This window comes from Chrysochloris asiatica, unplaced genomic scaffold, assembly GCF_000296735.1.
Source record: "Chrysochloris asiatica unplaced genomic scaffold, ChrAsi1.0 scaffold00110, whole genome shotgun sequence".
In the NCBI taxonomy this organism is placed as follows: Eukaryota; Metazoa; Chordata; class Mammalia; order Afrosoricida; family Chrysochloridae; genus Chrysochloris; species Chrysochloris asiatica.
The window spans coordinates 9,622,219-9,642,814 of record NW_006408628.1 but is presented as its reverse complement, the minus strand read 5'-3'; the positions used below and the strand labels follow the sequence as shown (position 1 = coordinate 9,642,814).

General features: G+C 42.4%; 1 protein-coding gene across 1 annotated transcript; it reads left to right on the top strand.

Annotated features, from left to right (window-relative positions):
- Positions 1–1,792: 1,792 nt before the first annotated feature.
- Positions 1,793–4,623, top strand: RESP18 (regulated endocrine-specific protein 18). The gene is made up of 6 exons (XM_006867854.1): positions 1,793–1,860; positions 2,201–2,304; positions 3,088–3,186; positions 3,880–4,001; positions 4,377–4,436; positions 4,603–4,623. The coding sequence occupies exons 1-6, from the start codon at positions 1,793–1,795 to the stop codon at positions 4,621–4,623; spliced, it is 474 nt and encodes a 157-aa protein (XP_006867916.1).
- Positions 4,624–20,596: the final 15,973 nt, after the last annotated feature.

Here is a 20,596-nt window from a genome sequence, read left to right as displayed (position 1 = left end):
TGAGTGTTGATAGTTGATCCAAGAAGAATGGAGTCCTTGACAACTTCAATTTTTTTCTCCATTGATAAGAATGTTATTTATTGGTCCAGTGGTGAGGATTTTTGTTTTCTTTATATTGAGATGCAATCCATACCGAAGGCTGTGGTCTTTTATCTTCATCAGTAAATAGTTTAAGTCCTCTTCACTTTCAGCAACTCAAGGTTCAAACCCACCAGCCTCTCCTTGGAAACCCTATACAGGGTAGCTATGCGTTGGAACTGACTATACAGCACTTAACAACAACAATGTGATGGCTGGACCTGCAGTTGCCTTGGCAGGGCCAAACCAAATGATTTCGCGGGGCTTAGGAGTCCTGGTGTGGTACTGTGGGTTAATGCACTGGACTGTAGTAAGGTTAGTTTGAACTATAAGGTCTGTAGTTCAAGCTCACCAGCCACTCCTCAGAAACCCTATACAGGGTCACTATGGGTCAGAATTGACTCAGCGTACTTTAAAACAACAAGAAAATACGGCCTGTGGGATGTTCCCTGTCCCTGCCTTAGGGTTTCGTCTCCAGACAAAATGGGTGTGTTTTACTGATTTTAAATTATCTTCAGCAACATTTTAGTTGCAGTTGTTACTGTTTGTTATTGTCAAGTTGATTTGGACTCAGTGAGGACTCATGTACACCCAGTAGAGCTGCTTCATAGTGAGACCCTGCAGAAGCAGATAGTCTGAGGGGTTCATACCGCCAGCCTCTATGCTAATAATCCAGTTCTCAACTGCTTGCCTTCCCCGGGTGCCATAAAGAGAACTTTACCGACTAAGTTGACTGAGTGCCTATTGTCCAGGCACTGTTTCTATGTAATCCTCACAACAAATATGAGAGGTGGGTACTCCCACATCTCATATGGCTCAGCTCCATGACTGTCCCAACTGCAGCCAGTTTCACCAACTTTGGGACTAGGTTTGTTATTGTTGTTGTTGTTGTTATGTGCCATCGAGTCGGTTCCGACCCATAGCGACCCTGTATAGGGTTTCCGAGGGTGTAAATCTTTACGGGAGTAGAAAGCCTCATCTTTCTCCCGCGGAGCAGCTGGTAGTTTCGAACCGCTGACCTTAAGGTTCGCAGCCCGATTCGTAACCACTACGCTACCAGAGCTCCTTTGGGACTAGGTTTAGTGGTCCTAAATTAAAAATAGAGCAGGAAAAGTTGAAAATTCTACCAGTCTCCGGGAGGTGGGTGGAATGGAGATTAGGTGGGCACCTGCAAGGGCGGTACTCTAAAGCCAAAGGAGGTCTTTGTGAGGGTAAAGTGCCAGGGGTGGACTTCTTGTCACTACCTTGATTGTCCCAGCTGCCAAGGGAATGTTATGTAGCTCCTGCCTCTCTAGGTAGTGGGAAGTGACAACCACGTTTTAGCGTCTCTGGCAGCTGTTGCTATTGTTTGTGTAACTTAGAGATTGGAGGTAGCACCTGGGGGCTCCAGCTGCTCCTCTTCTTCCTCCTGATGAACAGCAGCCCAGGGGGCTGCAACAGTTAGGAGCCCTGGGGGTTTGGGGACAAGACCTGAGAGAAGTGGGGTGAAGGGGCCTCAAGGTTAGGAAACTCAGGATAAAAAATGTGTTTGGGGGAGCGAGAAGAAAGAAATGTAGAGAGCATCTCGGAGGAAAAGCCGGGTTGGGGTTCAGGTTATAGGGTCTAGACCTAAGAGAAGTGGGCTCAAGGGGAAACTAGGGGTGCAGGAAGAGGAAAGGAAGACAAGTGTGCGGCGGGAGGGAGAACCGGCCAGTAAAGCCACAGGAAAAGCGGGATGCGTCAAGGGGCGCGGGAAGAGAAGAGCCCCTCTAAGAAGCAGCAGGGAACTGGGGTGTCTCTGCAGTAGGAGCAGGAGCCGCTGGTACTGCAAGAGTCAAGCCCACGGAGCCTGGAGCTGCCATCTCATTTCCGTTTAAAAAAAAAAAAAAAAGGCACAAGATCCATCCTTCTTCCTCCTCCCCCTTCCACCAGCAACTGGGTAGACCCTGCGCAAAATCACTGGCAGAGGCAGACTGCGCAGAGTCCACAATTTCGGCGCTAGGGGCAGAAGAGCCCGATTTGGGGGTTTAGAGGTCGCTGGCAGGAGCTTGCTGAGAAGGGTGGGAGGAGAGCTAGTGGCGGCTGAGGGAAGGGAGAGTGTGGTCTTGCCAGGAGGAGATGCCTCGTTCTCCTCTCTTCCCAGAACCGCCCCCATGCCAGGCTTCGGCCACTTCTCAGCACCGCGGAGAGCTCCAGGCTCTCATCGGACCTGGCCTCCGCGGAGGATGCCCAGCGCTATGCTCACTCGTATCAATTCTGGGAGCATTTCTCCCCGCAACTCTTTTCCTTCTTAGTCGGATTCTGCAAGTTACGCTCCTTCCAAAATCCAAGAAATTGTTGTTAAGATACAGTTAATTAGGGAGGAAAATTCCCGTTCCGTAATATCTGTCTGTAATGATTTATGAAACCCTGTACTTAGTATGCGTCAGAACCGACTCGACAGCACTTAACAACAGTGATTTATGGTAATTCTGCTATAAGAAAAAATAGACTCTCCTCCAACCCTACCTTATCTACCTGGAAGAATGAAGGTGTGTATAGCAGTAGAGATTATTTACCTCCCGCACCCTCTCCCTAATGCACAGCTGGGCAAACTGTGGCATTCAAGAAAAAGACCCAGACTCTCAAACCTCGTTCTTTCTTTTCCTAAGGATTACTGGACCTCTTACCTGACTTCACTCCAGGATTTAAATTTTTCTCTAATATGCAGCTCACCTGCTTCCACATACCCCACCTGACCACATGGTTATCCCTCCTATGTGCATATCTTTCTGAGCCTTTGCTCACCTGAACCTCCACAGTTTATAAGCTTGAATTTACCGAAAGGTTATTACCGAGTGTGAATAAGGCTCAGGGAGGTGATGGGAGGATGGAAAAATGAGGAAGAAGACTTGAAAGGAAAGAGGGCCTGGTGGGAGGACAGAGGCAGGGGACTCATTAGTGACAGTGGAGGGAATCTGTCTCTGTTTAACTGGGACTCGGGAAGGCTTTTGGCCAAACTCCTTGCTGACACTAATGTTGTGTCCTTAGATGGACAGAACCAAGTGGCACTGAGGCGTCCTGGCCCTTCCAAAGATTTGCCAGTCTTGTGGCAATTGCAAGGTGTATTCCAGCAGATTATCCCCCAAGGTAAGTTTGGGAAAGCTGGAGAAAAGAAAATGAAAACTGGCCAGGTCAGTTATGGGGGTGGCCAATGAGGGCTGTCTGACCTAAGGACAGGCTTTCTCCTTTACCAGCCGGCTGGTAGTTTCGAACTGCTGACCTTAAGGTTCGCAGTCCGAACCTTCATAAGCATTTGTTGTTGTTGTCAGGTGCCATCGAGTCGGAACCGACTCATAGCGACCTCATGCACAGCAGAACGAAACAATGTCTGATCCTGGGCCAACCCCACCACCGCTGCCACACTTGACGCCATCAATGATGCCACCTGGCTGATCCATCTCGTTGGGGGTCTTCCTCTTTTTCTCTGACCCTCCACCTTACCCAGCATGACATCCTTCTCCAGCGACTGTTCCCTCCTGACAATATGTCCAAAGTATGAGAGACGAAGCTTAGCCATCCTGGCCTCCAAGGAGCACTCTGGCTGCACTTCCTCCAAAACAGATCTATTGGTTCTTTTGGCAATCCATGGCACTTTCAGTATTCTCCTCCAACACCACAACTCAAAGGCATCAATTCTTCTATGGTCTTCCTTATTCACTGTCCAGCTTTTGCATCCCCTAAATGGTCATTAGGGAGAGGGGAAGTGTTGGTCTCACTCTAGTCCCTGGAGTGGGCCAGAGTGTCCCAGGTGTCAATTTATCTCTTCCTTTCATCCTGCAGGACTGTTCTGGAAGGATGCCCAGGATGTGATGATCCAAAAGATGGAGTGCATACCCAGACTCCACCCCCCAGATTCGTGCCTAAAGGACAGGGAGGCAACTTTTCCCACCCATACCACCAGGGTGAGGTGTGTAAGAACTGTGGTCTGTCGTGCTGTCTGATGGGTATATGGAACAGGAAGGGGAGTGGGTACAGAAACCACTGGTAGGAGCTTCCATGAGCACTAGCAGCAGAATGATTCTGAGATCAGCATGGAACAACTCTATGATCCACAAATGATCTTTTTTAAGTGAGGGGAAGTGGGCACTGGAAAACTAAGGTCCTGTTTGTTATTCCTATCTCTTCTAAGGGGCAAACAAGAAGATAGACTTCAACTCTTATTCCCCAAGGTGAGACTCATGTTTCTTCTCAGAAATTTTGAATTCCTACCTTTGGTTTCATCTCTTTCCCTCATTCTGTTTTGCCTCCTTCTTGACTCCTGGCTCCCCTCCTCACAGAGTCCAATGGCCAAAGCAGTTTCAAAGGCCCTGAAACAAGAGACATCCAAACCTGTCAAGGTGAGGAGTTAGATCTTTCTGGAAAAGGTGGACTCGCCACAGGCCTATTTAAATGAAGGGGTTGGGATGAAGGAGGGAATGACTATTGGATGTGAGCAGATAAGATGAAGTAAAAACTTGCCTTTCCCAATTGGAGACTGACCCCAATTTTCCTGGCTTCTCACAGACCACCTGTGGGTATCCATAAGGGAAATGGAGGGGGCTGTTGAGAGAAGATCCCAGCAGGTGCTGGGAGCTTCTTAGGAAGCAATAATCTATAATGTGATGTATATGTATTAAGTTTGAAGGGACTACAGAGTTTTCAAAATGAAATATAAGTCTTTTTTGCTCGGAGAGTTTTGCATGCGACCCTACTCCCTATTTCCTGACTACCTCTCTTGTATGTAACAGGTAATAGCAAAGCTCCTTTGGATAAATGACAGAGAGTAACCTTGAGTCTCTCACACTCAGCCTCTCTCCCACGTGCTCTGTGCCTTGAGCAAATCACCTGGACAAGATTCTGAGGCGGAAAGTTGGAAACCTTTAACTCTTCAGAAGCCATATTGAAAAACTCATTAGCTAGATGGTACTTCTGTCTATATTTATAAATGAGAAACTGGGGCCCAGGCTGGTCAAGGGGCTTACTCAAGGCTGCAATGTGGTTTATGATGGAGCTAAGACTAGACCCGGGTCTCTTGAGTCCCAGACATTTCCCTTACACAGTTCCTGTCCGTCTTCTCAAGGGCTACAGTGGGGGTTGTTGTTGTTGTTGTCAGTTGATTCCAACCCATAGCGATCCTGTATAGGGTTTCCAAGGAGCAACTGGTGAGCTTGAACCGCCGACCTTGAGGTTCAAAGGGCTTTGCAGTCTGGCGCATTAACCCACAGCGCCACACCAGGACCAGTGGGGGTTGGGTTACCCCAAACTTCAGACCCCTTCACACTGAGAAAGGCCTCTCTGAGGAAGTGAAATCTGGACAATGACCAAATGACAAGGAGGTGTCAGCCAGAGAAGGCATAAAGGAAAGGCATCCCAGGCAGAAAGCACTGTAATCACAAATGCTCTGAGACAAAAATACTATGGTATGTTAGAGGAATAGACAGAAGAGTCTGTGGTAGAAGATGAGGTTGGAACAGTAGGCCCAGGACTGATTATACAGGGTCTCATGTTGTTGTTAAGTGCCGTGGAGTCAGCTCCAACTCATAGCAACCTGTATAGGGTTTCCCAAGAGCAGCTGGGCTACCAACCTCCCAATTAACAATCTAGTGCTTATCCTATAGCTCCACATCAGGATCCACAGGGCCTCATAGGTCATGATAAACGGACTGGATTTTATTCTAAGTGCAGTGGGAAGTCAGCTGGGGAATTTTAAGGAAGGGAATGTCATGATATGATATACAGTTTAAAAGGCCAGCCTAGTGATGGTGGAGCCTAGTGATGTGTGAATAAGAGTGAGAACTGAGAAGACTGTAAGGAAACGACACTGGTCCACTGGAGGCTGAGGTGGCTTGACTGGGGTGATGCCAATGCCGACGAGCTCCCAGCTGACTATGAACTCTGTCCAGAGGCAAGTCTGCACCTCAGGGGGGTTCCAGCCCCTCATGCTCACCAAGGAAACCCATCACCATTCCTGTCATATGGTAGTGGGGCTTCTTGAGCCTGGATTGGTTGCTGAGGCAACATAATCAGAGCTAAGTGATAGACCCACCTGTGGGACTGGTTGCCGTGGTGCTTCCAAGAATGCAAACAAGGAGCTGCCACACTTCTCCAGCCTCACACCTAAAGGAAAATCACTGGAATGAGGGGAGTTCAATGTGGAAGCCAAAAGGACAGGCATTCAACTGTGGCTGAGTCACTAAATGTAAGGCTTACTCAGAGCAGGTTCTCATTTCAGCCTGCTAAGCTATGGGAAGAAAAATGGGCTGCTTCCCCACAGACGAATCCCAAATCCCTTGTTTTTTCTTGTTTCAGGGCTTCTTTGAACCATCCCCCACTGTGGGCCCCAACCTTGTAATTGATTGAGAACACAGAAGCCTTCCTTCTCCACTGTCCTCCATTTTGCCCTTCAAATGGGCATATTTAGGACGACTCAAATCTGGATCATTAAAGTGAACTTTCATGCAAACTCTTTCTGTGAGCTTGTCTGGTGGCAGGATGGGTGGGGTTTGGACCTGGCCAGAGCCTCAAAAGTGTGAGAAGGTGGGCCATAAAAGAGGATGCAGGTGAGGAAAACATAGCAACTCAGTGATAATAGAAGACTGGTATGTTCCATCTTGTTTTCCTTCACTGACCATTCATTCATCAAGTGTGGAGCCATAGGTGCAGTGATAACCTTCCCCACCCTCAATCAATTTGGAGAGCAGTTTGGTATTGTCCATTACATACATCCCAGTGTTCTTCAAAAAGTTCATGGAAAGATTCCATTGTCTTTTCATTCCATTTTCCCTTCATATATCCTGTGACTCATCAGCTCCACTCTTCATTGAATAGCCTAGAAAAGTGGTACTCAAATGTTAGCATGCATTAGAATCACCTAGAGGGGTCCACCTTCAGTTTTTTATTTAATAGATCTGGAGTGGAACTCCAGAATTTGCCTTCCTAATAAACTCACAGATGATACTCGTGGCTGGTCCAGGGATGACACTTTGAGAATCACCAATTAAAGAAATAGGAGACGTGCACAAAATGTTCATAACAGCACTATAAGCATATATAATAATCCCACAATGGAAACAACTCCAATGTCCACCAACAACAAAATAAATAAATGCATTAGAGCATACTTATAGAATAAAACACAGTAATAAAAAGGAATAAACTAGTTTCACAAAATAACAGAGAGAGATACAAACCAACACACCTGGAGAGAGAAGCTAAACTAAAAGTACTCATATGATTACATTTATGTAAAGTATTAAAAAAAATGTTTAATTAATAGGAAAAACTATTTTTTCCAGAACATTTTTAGGACTCCTGGAACTGAAGAAAAGACTCTTATCAGACCCTACCCCATATTTTCCAATCAAAAAAGAAATACCCAAAGGGAACAAAGTTGGTAACACCTCTCTAAGTTTTTCCTCAGGCCCATCGTGGCCTGGCCAGTACTACAGGATGGTTGAATTCGTCCTTGGCAAGGGATGGTTGTTCCATTAATTCAGGCAAGTCACTTGACTTGGAAGAGGTATGATATAAATGAGGCCCTCCACAAATATGAATTGGTATCAGGTGGATTGAATCTATCTAATGGAAGGATTAGTAGAACAACCAGAACAAAACTATGAAAATTGTTGACACAATGTGAAAAACATAAGGTATGTCACTGAACAATTGTTATTATTTTTAAGTGCCATCAAGTTGGTTCTGACTTATAACAACCCTGTAAAGGGTTTCCAAGGAGCAACTGGTGGCTTTGAACTGCTGACCTTGTGGTTCCAAGTCCAGTGTTGATCCTACAGCACCACACCAGAAGTCCTCACTGAACAATGTGTGTATAAATTTTTCAATGGAAATCTCATTTTCTGTGTCAATGTCCACCAAAAATCAGCAAAACATTTTTTCGATAAATACATCAAAGTAAAGAATACACTTGGATTAGCAGCATTGAAGAAATACCTCCTTCTTACATCACCAGAACCTCATATTGGCACTGGGACTCTGCTGAAAAAATGGTCAGTTGGGTTGTGTGAGATGGTACCTTTGTCCAAGGAAGAACTCTCAGTCTTTCCCCAATTCCCAAAGCATCAATTACCACAATAAAAAAGCGGCATTACATAGTAGGCCTTCTTGGAATTTGAGGCAGCATACAACACATTTGAATGTGCTGTCCTAACCCACTTATCAGCAACCCATCAAGCTTCCAGCTCACCTGAAGCAAGAAACGTTTATGAAGCAGTTCCAGGATGCAGTACAAGCAGTTCTTCCACTTAGTAATGGTGACCCAGTGTCTCATTGGTACTGAGTGTCTGTGGAAGCCTGAGATGTTCTAGGAATCTTATTGCAAGCCCTAGTAAGTTTATCACAGTGTAAAGACCTAGGATTCGGGCCTTTATACCTTCTTATACCATCAACTATTCTCCATTTGAAAACCATCTAGTGGTTTTCTGCCAGACCCTGGTATAGACTAAACATCTGGCCATGGGACAAAAGTAATACGAACTGCTCCACCAAATCATAAAATTAGTTATAGAAATTCACTGTCAAATGGAAGGAGTATAGATGAGACTGGGCCCAAGAAGGTCTAGATGAAGCAAAAAAAGTACATGGATAGGATTTCATCAGACTCCTACTGCTTTACTGCCTCACCCACAATTTTATTTGTGGCATCATGGGAAATTATCTATGACCAGCTAGCAGAGTTTAAAAAAAAAAAAAAAAAAAAAAAGCACATACTTAATTTATGCATGAGTCTGCACAAAATGCAAGAATCATTCAGAAGTGAAAGGAGCTTGTACTGCAAACCAAATCAGAAGTGTTCCTGAAGACATTGGTGAAGCTAAATCCTCTGCAGGAAGTTTTCTTGGTAGATATGAATGCACACTTGGGATTGAAGAAAGAAGGTATGAGATATGAACTTATATTGATGCAATGTTTATGGCAGACAGACTTGTTGGCTGAAGATGAGCTTAAACAGAAAAAGATTTGAAGATCTGTGACAAGGAAACCTAGGATGAACCACTTGTAATGTGCACAGAATGTAAAGATCATCATGGTTTTCTCCATAAATGGCCATTAGACGAACGTGGAAGGGGAGAACAAAAAAGATGGTGGAGAGGGTAGAAATGCAGTGAAGAGCTCCATCAGCAACAATACAAAACACTGGACCAAGCAGGCTCAGGGGATGATCCCAGAACTCTGAACCATATATAAAGGAATATTTAGAAAGTTCAAAGGCTTACAGCCAGTGGAATTTGTAGCAGAAGCAAGAAATCCAGTGCTTTCTAATACAAGGCATTCAGCTGATCCCTGAGCAGCCATCTTGGATGAGACCGAAGGGGAAGGAACAGAGCAGCCACAGATGTTTGACAGAACTACAGAGATAAAGGTGTGGACATTCTTTTTTTTTTTTTTTTTTTTGTATGTGTTCATTGGTCTCTCACTGGATGCATACCATCCATTCTGATGACTAGAGGGGGTGCCTGATTGAGTGGACACCCCACCCCCACCCCAGGAGGGTTCTATGCACACAGATCGCCTCAGAATTTAAAGGGACAGTTTCCACTTAAAGCCAAACAGCCGCACAAAACCTAGCCCTGAGTTGTTTATCACTAGGAAAAAGACCTGGACGGAGGTTGTGGAGTAGGCCAAACAGACTGAAGAGGAAACAGCCTGAAAATTAAATCCTGAGTTACTTCAGAACAACCAACAGTGGCATCTTGAAATTTCTCAGGAAGAAGAGTGAAAAGGGAAGCCCATCTTCTGACAACATCCACCTGGAAGAAATCAGAAAGCATAAAAAATACCAAAACACACACCCATCTAAGTATTGAGCCCACAGCTAGCTACTAAGGATAGACCTTAAAAGAAAATCATCAAGACATATAATAATCAAGCTCTCCAAATTCAAAGACAAGGACAAAATCCTGAATGCAGCTAGGTAAAAGAGAAGTGTAACATACAAAGGCAAGCAAATCAAATTAAGCTCAGATCTCTCAACAGAAACCATGCAGGCAAAAAGGCAATGGGGAGAGATATATAAAACCCTGAAAGAATAAAACTGACAACCAAGAATCCTCTACCCATCAAAGCTGTCAATCAAATACGATAGTGTAATCAAAACATTCCAGGACAAACAGAAGCTAATGGATTTTGCCAAAGCCAACCCTGCGATGAAAAACATCCTAAAGGAAGTTCTGTAGACTGAGAACCAACAAGAACAGACAACAACCAGAGATTGGCGTATGTGGCAGCATCACCCAGAACTCAGTCGACAAATGGAAGAGTCAAGAACAGAATAAAACTATAAGAACAAATTCAGAGGATCTCGGAGGTCAGTCTATGATCAAAGCAATTACAATGTGAAAGAAGGCAAACACAGAGGAACAGAGACCCAGGTGGTGAGAAGGTCAGGTAGATTACAGGATAAAAAAGACTGTCTTAAATGGAGGGGAAAGTTAATGGAATATAAGGTAACCACAACTGTGGGGTTGGGATGGAGGGTTTAGTGGGAAGTGGAGGGAGGCAACGTAGAGCACAGGTTATGGGCAGACACATCATAGTCCGGGTGTTGGGGAGGGCAATACAAGAATGGGGAGGAGGTGGAAGAACAAGGTAGATAGGGGAACACTGAGACAGGTTTGCATGTCCTAAGTGGGATAGAGGTAAATAGTGGTGCATGCTCAACCTTGGAGCAACAGGGCTCTGTGATACAAGGATCTAGGCATAGTCTGAAGAGGTGAAATAATACTAAAATGCTTGACTGTCTTATGAGTATTGGCTTCCCTTGCCTACTATTGTAAAATAGACACTTGAGTGGGATAAAAAGGAATATCAGGAAACATGATTGCAGAAAACTTGTAAGCCCATCTTCAGCCTATAACTGATTGGAATACCTAAAAGGGGTTCTAGAACTTGCCCAGTGAAATAGGCCTCGTGCAAAGCCTTTGCAGAGTATAGGACTTTAGGTAGAATCCTGAGTCCCATCCAGAACCTTATGAAGTGGGACATTCCCACTAGCAAGGACAAACTGACCAGCCTAAAACAGCTAGAGCAACAGAAGATACATCTTCAAAGAAAGATCATCAAGAAAAATCCAGAACAAAAATGTCAGCACGACTGGCTACTATAAGTATAAGCAAGCTGTTTGCCAGGAAGCCATCAAGGCAAGCAATCAAACTCCTTCAGGACGACTCCCCTCTAAGACTGAAACTCAAAAGGAACACATGAACAGGCATGTAAGCTTTCTGGAGACTACATTGGTTTACTGGTGATTGGGAGAAGGGGAAAGGTAGCAATGAAGAAATGGGCTGAATTCAACCACAGTCCATTAACTCCCGTTGACCTGGAGATGAGAGAGAGAAGAGGAAGGGCTTGTTGGTCCAAAGTGTGGTAAGACCTGAGGACACTTGAGCCCATGGACAAGGACATAGCCACAGAGGGATAGAGCCGAGAGTCAAGCATCCAGCTGATATGAAGTGAGGGGAGATGCACAAGAACACCCAAACTTGCAGACAGTACCCATTTGACCTAGCCTCGATGACTTGATAATCACAACTCGACTAGAGGAATATTTTTTTAAAAGCACAATTTTTGACAAAGGAAACAAAAGCAAATTGCTACAATTTGATGAACCTGACCTATACTCATGGAGGTAGTAACTCTAAATACCAACAGAGAGGGAAGGAGTCTTCATATCAAGTATCAAAGCTATCTCCTCTGTACACAGGGTAGATAGGGACAGGTAACTTACACATTGGCTACTTAATATGTTGTTGTTGTTATGTGCCATCGAGTCGGTTCCGACCCATAGCGACCCTGTATAGGGTTTCCGAGGGTGTAAATCTTTACGGGAGTAGAAAGCCTCATCTTTCTCCCACGGAGCAGCTGGTAGTTTCGAACCGCGGACCTTAAGGTTTGCAGCCCGATTCGTAACCACTACGCTACCAGAGCTCCTTGATATGAGGAAGCGATAAAGGCATGAAGTGACTGGCTTACAAGGTTTCAATAAAAAGTTTAGTTTAAGAGTGTGTGGGGAAAGAAAGAGTCCCCACTGAATAGTTTTCATTTTATCTAGATGGGTCTGGCTGAAATAGGGTAACAGTTAATCTTACAGTCCAGAAACAAAGGACCCTAGGATCATCAAGGGATAAGAGCACAAGCGGAATGTGGGACCTTATCCAGAGGAGCAGCGACACCAAAGATGGAGGCAGAGATGTGGACATCGAGAAGGGGAGTGGCTGAGGACTCTGATTCATGGAAAGAGAGGGACTAAGAGATAGTGGCCAGAAGGCAGACTTGCAGAATGTGCCTTTTGGTGGTGTAAATTATTATATATGCCTGAGTGGTTTTGTTTTGTGTTTTTGTTTTTTGTTTTTAAGAGCTAAAGTGAATAAAGAGGAATACTGTTAATTGATGGTACATGGAGGGGATTATAATCACTGTGATGAAACAAGTTGTATGATTTGTTAAATGTAAAACTGATGATCTGCTCTGTAAACTTTCACTCAAGTCACAATAGAAACTTAAAGAAAAAGAAAAAAAAGGAAAGGAAAAAGAAGACAATGTTTTGGTGAGAAGTGGATAGTATTTAATTATAACATGTAATTCGTCCAAGCCATTCTCTTATTTCCCAACATGATTCAAGTGTTAAACTAAATATATTGAAATGTACTTAAATTTTTAAAAAGAAGAAGACTATGGAGGGGTCTTTGAACAATGAGGTGATCCACTCTATGGATATCGTCATCTTACTTATTGGGCCTATAAATCAATGGATTTGGTGTCAAGAATTGAAGTTATGCATGGACAAAACAATGTTGACTTCTCGCCCCAAGAATGATCTTCCTAAAAGTGTACCTAATGCCAGTTTACTAATGCTGCTGTTGTTAAGCACTGTCAAGTCAGTTCTGACTCACAGCGACTCTCTATAAGTTTTCCGAGGTGCAGCTGGTAAGTTTGAACCACTGACTTTGAGGTCCAAACTGACCTTATGGTCCAGGGCTTATCCTACAGCATCACACCAGGATTCCTAATTTACTAATTCTTGTTGTTATTAAGTGCTGTCAAGTCAGTTCCAACTCATAGCGACCCTGTATAAGGCTTCCAAGTAGCAGCTGGTGGGTTTGAACCACTGACCTTGTGGTTCACAGTCCAGTGCTGATCTTACAGTACTACACCAAGAGTCCAATTTACTAAAGCAGAGGACAATTTTGAGCTCCCAATATGGCACACGAGCAACCTGATGACAGACTCTTACACTGAATTTCTTTCATCATGAAAAGAGACAGTGGTTTATATTCTGAATATGGATTTGTCTCTTCTGTCTCAGTGCTTCTCGAAGCACTACCATTAGTAGCATACAGAATGTTTTACACATCCCAAATGGTTCAGTAACTGTGAGAGCAGGACCTATCACTATTCTGAGTAACTGTGAATTACTAGCAAAATCACCAAAGGAATTATTTCCTTCCTACCTCCTCACTGATAGATTTGAAAAGTTCTTAATGTCAAAAACCACCATTTGTCTGTCAGTGTTTCGAACTGTGGTGGCTTGAATGTTGCTGTGATGCTGGAAGATATGCCACAAATATTTTAAATACCAGCAGGGTCACCCATGGACAGGTTTCAGTACAGCTTCCAGACTAAGACAAACAAGAAGGAGAGACACACTTCTTCTAAATAGTGAGTTACTGAAAACCTTATACCTGTGGACTGTTGTAAGACAGTGCCGAAAGATGAAAACATTATGAATATCAGAAGAACATTGTCAGATATAGTGCCAGAAGACGAGCTTCTCATATTGAAAGGCACTCAAAATTCGACTGGGGAAGAGCTGCCTCCTCAAAGTAGAGTGACCATAATGACATGAGTGGAACAAAAGTTTGGAGACCTTCATTTGCTGATGTGGCACAATTCAAAATAAAGAGAAACAGCTGAAAACATCCATTAATAATCAGAACATGGACTGTATGAAGTATAAACCTAAGAAAATTGGGAGATGTCAAAAATGAAATGGAATACATAAAGATAGATATCATAGGCATTAGTGAGCTGAAATGGCTGGTATTGACCATTTCAAATTTGAAAATCACATAGTTTACTATACTAGGAAAGATAAATTGAATAGGAACAGCATCACACTCATCATCAAAAAGAGCATTTCAAGATCTACCTTAATATACAATGCTGTTTGTGATAGGATAATATCCATATGCCTACAAGGAAGACCAGTTAATACCACCATTATTCATGTTTGTGTACCAACCACTAAAGTCAGTGGTGATGAAACTGAAGAATTCTACCAACTTCTTCAATCAGAAATTGATGAAACATGCAATCAAAAACAATTGATAATTACTGGTAATTGAAATGCAGAATTTGGAAACAAAGAAGGACCAGTAGCTGGAAAATACGGCCTTGATGATAGAAATGATGTTGGAGACCACATGATAAAATTTTGTAAGACCAATGACTTCCTCATTGCAAAGCCTTTAAAATATATATATGTAAAATGAGTATATACATGGACTTCACCAGATGGATTACACAGGGAATCAAACTGAATTCATCTTTGGGTAGAGATGGCAAAGGTCAGAGGTAGACTATGAAATAGATAAACTGTCAATTGCTCATATGCAAGCTGAAGCTGAAGAAAATTAAAACAAGTCCATGAGAGTAAAAATATGAACTTGAGTATATTGTTTTGTTGTTACTGTTGTTAAGTGCCATCGAGTAGATTCCGACCCATAGCAACCCTGTATGGGGTTTCTGAGGAGTGGCTGGTGAGCTTGAACTTCTGACCTTACGGTTCAAACCAACTTTGCAATCCAGCACATTAACACAAAGTGCCACACCAGGACTCCAAACTTGAGCATATCCCACCTGAATTTAGAGATCATCTAAAGAATAGATTTCATGCATTAGACACTTATGACCAAAAACTAGAAGAGGTGTGGGATGACATCAAGAATATCATACAGGAAGAAAGCAAAAGGCCATTAAAAATACAGGAAAGAAAAACAAGACAAAAATGGACCTGGAGCTTGCTCGTGAGCATAGAGAATCTAAACTGAGCGGAAGAAAGGAAGAAGTAAGAGCTGAATAAAACATTTCAAAGGGCCGTTCAAGAAGACAATGTACAGTAATGAAATGTGGAAAGACCTGAGTTCAAAAAGAGAAGAACACACTCAGATTTCTCAGACTGGAATAACTGAAGAAAACATTCAAGGCTATGGTTGAAATACTGAAGGATTCTATAGACCAAATATTGAATGATGCAAGAAGCAGCAAAAGAAATACACAGAATCACTGCAGTAAAAATAAATGGTCAGAACTATAAAGACCATCAATGAAAAAACAGGAACAAACTTAGGAGCTCTAATACATGGCATACATACACTATCAAACATTGCAAAAAAAAAAAAAGATCTGCCCTGTAAACTTTCACTCAAGCCACAATAAAAAAAAAAAAAAAAAAAAAAAAAACCCATTCAAACAGTAGAAGACCTCTTAAAGATTAGAAACTTATGTGCATCCAAAGATTTTACCAAGAGAGTAAAAAGAGAGCCTACAGACTAGGAAAATAATTTTTGCAATGATGTATTAGACAAGGCCACCACCCATCTGTCAGTTTCTCATACTGTGGAGTCAAAAATGAAATGGAACGCATAAACATTGATATCTTAGGCATCAGTGAGCTGAAATGGACTGGTAGTGGCCATTTTGAATCTGACAATCACTTGATTTACTATGCCGGGAATTGAAGCAGAATGGGTTGCATTCATTGTCAAAAAGAACATATCCAGATCAATCCATGTGGTATAACACTGTGATTGGATAGTATCCATGCACCTACAGGGAAGACCAGTTAATACCATTATTTTTCAAATTTATGCACCAACCACTAAAGCCAGTGAGGATGAAATAGAAGAATTCTATCAACTTCTTCAATCTGAAATTGAGCAAACATGCAATCAAGATATATTGATCATTAGTGGTGATTGGAATGCAAAGATTGGGAACAAAGAGGAAGAATCAGTAGTTGGGAAATATGGTCTTGGTTATAGAAATGATGATGGAGATTGCATGACAGAATTCTGCAAAATTAGACAGCATAAGAGACGATTATACACATAGAGCCAAAATATGACCTTGAATATACCCCACCTGAATTTAGAGATCATCTGAAGAACAGACTTGATATATTAAACACTAAAGACCAAAGACTAGAAGAGTTGTGGGATGACATCAAGAACATCATACATGAAGAAGGCAAAAAGTCATTAAGAAGACAAGAAAGAAAGAAAAGGTCAAAATGGATGTCAGAAGAGACAGAAACTTGCTCTTTAGCATAGAGATGCTAAAGCAAATGGGAGAGATGAGGAGGTACAAAAGCTGGAACAGAAAATTTCGAGAAAACAAAGTCAAATATTACAACAAAATGTGCAAAAATCTGGAGTCAGAAAACCGAAAAGGAAGAACACACTCAGCATTTCTCAAGCTGGGGTAACTGAAGAAAAAAATTCAAGCCTCAGCTTTTGTTTTTGTGGATTCTCTGGGAAATTATTGAACGATGCAGAAAGCATCAAAAGAAGACGGAAGGAATACACAGAGTCACTGTGCCAAAAGGAAATGGTTGATGGTCAACCGTTTCAAGAGGGAGCATATGATCAACAACCAATGCTACTGAAGGAAGAAGTCCAAGGTACATTGAAGGAATTGGCAAAGAACAAGGCACCAGGAAATGAAGGAATAAAAATTGAAATCTTTCAAGAAAGTGAGGCAGTACTGGAGGTACTCACTCATCTCTGCCAAGAAATTTGGAAGACAACCATCTGGCCAACTGATTGGAAGAGATCCGTATTTGTGCGCATTCCAAAGAGAGGTGACCCAATGGTATGCAAAAATCACCAGACAATATCTTTGATATCCCATGCAAGTAATGTTTATTAAAGATAATACAGAAATGGCTACAAGCATACATTGACAGAGAACTTCCAGAGGTTCAAGCTGGATTCAGAAGAGGACGTGGAATGAGGGATATCATTGCTGATGTCCGATGGATCTTGGCTGAAACCAGAGAATATCAGAAAGATGTTTACCTGTGCTTTATTGACTATACAAAGGCTTTCGATTGTGTGGATCATGACAAGCGATGGACAACATTGTGAAGTATGAGTATTCTGGAAAACTTAATTGTGTTCATGAGGAATCTGTACATGGACCAAAGAGGCAGTTGTTCAAACAGAACATGGGAACATTGAATGGTTTAAAATTAAGAAAGGTGTACGACAGGGTTGTATTCTTTCACCATACTTATTCAACCTGTATGCTGAGGAAAAAATCCAAGAAGCTGGGTTATATGAAGAAAAGTGTGGCATCAGGATTGGAGGAAGACTCGTTAACAACCTTCAATATGCAGATGATACCACCTTGCTTGCTGAAAGTGAAGAGGATTTAAAATACTTACTGATGAAGATCAAAGAGCACAGCCTTTGGTATGGATTGCATCTCAAAGAAAATGACATAAAAATTTTCACCACTGGACCAATAAACAACATTCTTATCAATGGAGAAAAGATTGAAGTTGTCAAGGACTTCATTCTTCTTGAATCAACTTTCAACACTCGTGGAAGTAGCAGTCAAGAAATCAAAGGACATATTGCATTAGGCAAATCTGCTTCACAAGATGGTTTTAAAGTGTTGAAGAGCAAAGATGTCAGCTTGAGGACTAAGGTGCAACTGACCCAAGCCATGGTATTTTTCAATAACATCATATGCATGTGAAAGCTGAACACAATATGGATCTCTTCCAATCAATTGGCCAGGTACCAAATCTTGTGTCTTCCAAATCTTGGCATAGTGAGTGCCTCCAGTGCTTCATCAGCTTTTTGAAAGATTTCCGTTCATTTTCCATCAATTCCCTGTGTCTCATTCTTTGCCAATTCCTTCAATGTTTTTTGGATTTCTTTCTTTAGTATCATTGGCTCTTGATCATATGCTACTTCCTGAAATGGCTGAATATCAATAATTTCTTTCTGGTGCAGTGACTCTGTGTATTCTTTCCATCTTTATTATTATTATTATTATTATTTTTAATGCTTTCTGCACCATTCAACATTTTGTCCATAGAATCCTTCATATTATAAGTCAAGGCTTGAATTTTTTCTTCAGTTCCCTCAGCTTGAGAAATGCTGAGCGTGTTCTTCCTTTTTGGTTTTCTAACTCCAGGTCTTTGAACATTTCATTATATTTGACCTTGTTTTCTTGGGCTGCTCTTTGACATTTTCTATTCAGTTCTTTTACCTCCTCATATCTTCCATTTGCTTTAGCATGCCTATCCTGGAGAGCAAGTTTCAGAGTCTCTTCTGATATCCATTTTGGTCTTTTCTTTCTTGTCTTCTTAATATTCTTCTTTTGCTTTCTTTCTGTATGATGTTCTTGATGTCACTCCATAACTCTTCTGGTCTTCGGTCATTAGTATTTAATGCATCATTTTTTCTTCAGATGATATTGTTGTTAAGTGCTGTCAAGTCATAGCGATCCTGTATTGGGTTTCTGAGGAGCAGCTGGTGGGTTTGTATTGCTGACCTTGTGGTTTGAAGTCCAGTGCTGATCCTACAGTGCCACACCAAGAGGATCTCACAGTTTAGAAAGCTAGAAGTCTGAATTCAGAGGGCCAACTGTAAGGAAAGGCTTTGTTTCTCTGTTGCTTCTGGAGGAAGGCTTTTGTCTCTTCCAGCTTCTGCTCCTAGGAGATTTCTATGTGGCTTGGCATCACTCTTTTCCCATCTCTGTGTCCTTGATTGCATGTTGAACCTCTTCCATGTCTGGAAAGAGAATGATTTAAGACAGACCCTGCACTAATCATACCGCATTAACATAATAAAGAAAACCCATTCTCAAATAGAATTATAACCACAAATGTGGAGGCCTGGTGTGGTGCTGTAAGATAGGGCACTGGACCACAAAGTTGTTTTGAACTACAAGGTCAGCGTTTCAAATTCAGCAGCCACTCCTTGGAAACCCTATACAGAGTCATTATGAGTTGGAACCAAATCGATGGCACTTAACAACAACAGTCCAGTTCATCACAATACTGTGTACAACAGACTGGAACACGCCCTGTCCTGCACCATTCTCACAATTGTTGTTATGTTTGAGCCCATTGTTGCTGCCATCTTATTGAGGCTCTCCCTCTTTTTTGCTGACCCTTCACTTCACCAAGCATGATGTTCTTCTCCAGGGACTCTTCCTCACCACTCAGGCAGGCAGGCCTGCAGAAATAGGCACTGGCCTCCCATGTCCCCCAAGCTCATAGCTCATTCCTGGAACAAGGTTCACATTCCAGGAAATAAGCAACAGACCACCTCAGCCTCATGTGATTCCCCAGGCTAATCTGTTCCTAACCCACCTCCAGGAGGGAACAGAGCCACAAGCTAATGTTTACCTGCTTCCGCTTCTTAACTGCTTGCTTGTATGCTCATATAGCCTTCCCTGCCGTGTGTTTGAACCAACCAATCCCAGGTAGCCCTGTGAAGCTGTTGGCACCCACTAACCGATTCCAAATGAACTCATGTATGCACCCCTATTCCCTATAAAATATCCTCACACAGAGAAGATGGGGCTCAGTCTCTGGATATGAATCCACTGAGTCATGTGCTAGCACAATAAAGCCCTTCCTTTGTTACAACCCGCATGGAAGTTGGCAACTCCTTCAAAGCGACTCCAGTAAGTAACAATAACATGCCCAAAGTCAAAGAAATAAAGGATCACTACCCTTGCTAGCATTCTGGCTATACTTCGTCCAAGACAGATTTGTTTTTTCTTTTGGCATCCCATGGTACTATCACTATTCTGTACCACAATTCAAATGCACCAATCTTCTGGAGTCTTCCTTATTCATTGTTCAACACTTACATGTATATGAGGTGATAGAGAACACCATGATTTGAGTCAGGTACACCTTAGCCCTCAAACAGATACCTTTGTTTTAGAATGTTTTAAAGAGGTTTTTGCAGCATATTTGCCTAATGCAATAAGTCTTTTGATATCATGACTGCTGCTTCCATGAGTGTTGATCGTGAATCCAAGCAAAATGAAATCTTTGACAACTTCAATCTTTTCTCCATTTATTATGATGTTATTTATCAGTGCAGTTGTGAAGCTTTTTGTTTTCTTTACATTGAGGTGCAATACACACTGAAGGTTCTGGTCTTTGACCATCATCAGTAAGTATTTCAAGTTTTCTTTGCTTCCAGGACTTCATTCTTCTTGGTTCAACTATCAACACTCATGGAAGCAGCAGTCAAGAAACCAAACGACATATTGCACTAGGCAAATCTGCTGCACAGGAACTTTTTAAAGTGTTGAAGAGCAGAGATGTCAGCTTGAGGACTAAGGTGCGCCTGACTCAAGCCATGGTATTTTCAATAACCTCATGTGCATGTGAAAGCTGGACAGTGAATAAGGAAGACCATAGAAGAATTGATGTTTTTAAGTTAGGGTGTTGGAGGAGAATATTGAA

Coding starts and splice junctions, on each gene's coding strand:
- RESP18 (XM_006867854.1), top strand. CDS start 1,793: ATGCGTCAAGGGGCGCGGGAAGAGAAGAGCCCCTCTAAGAAGCAGCAG. Junction 1,861..2,200: donor GGAACTGGGGTGTCTCTGCA/GTAGGAGCAGGA, acceptor CTCTCTTCCCAG/AACCGCCCCCATGCCAGGCT. Junction 3,187..3,879: donor CCAGCAGATTATCCCCCAAG/GTAAGTTTGGGA, acceptor TTCATCCTGCAG/GACTGTTCTGGAAGGATGCC.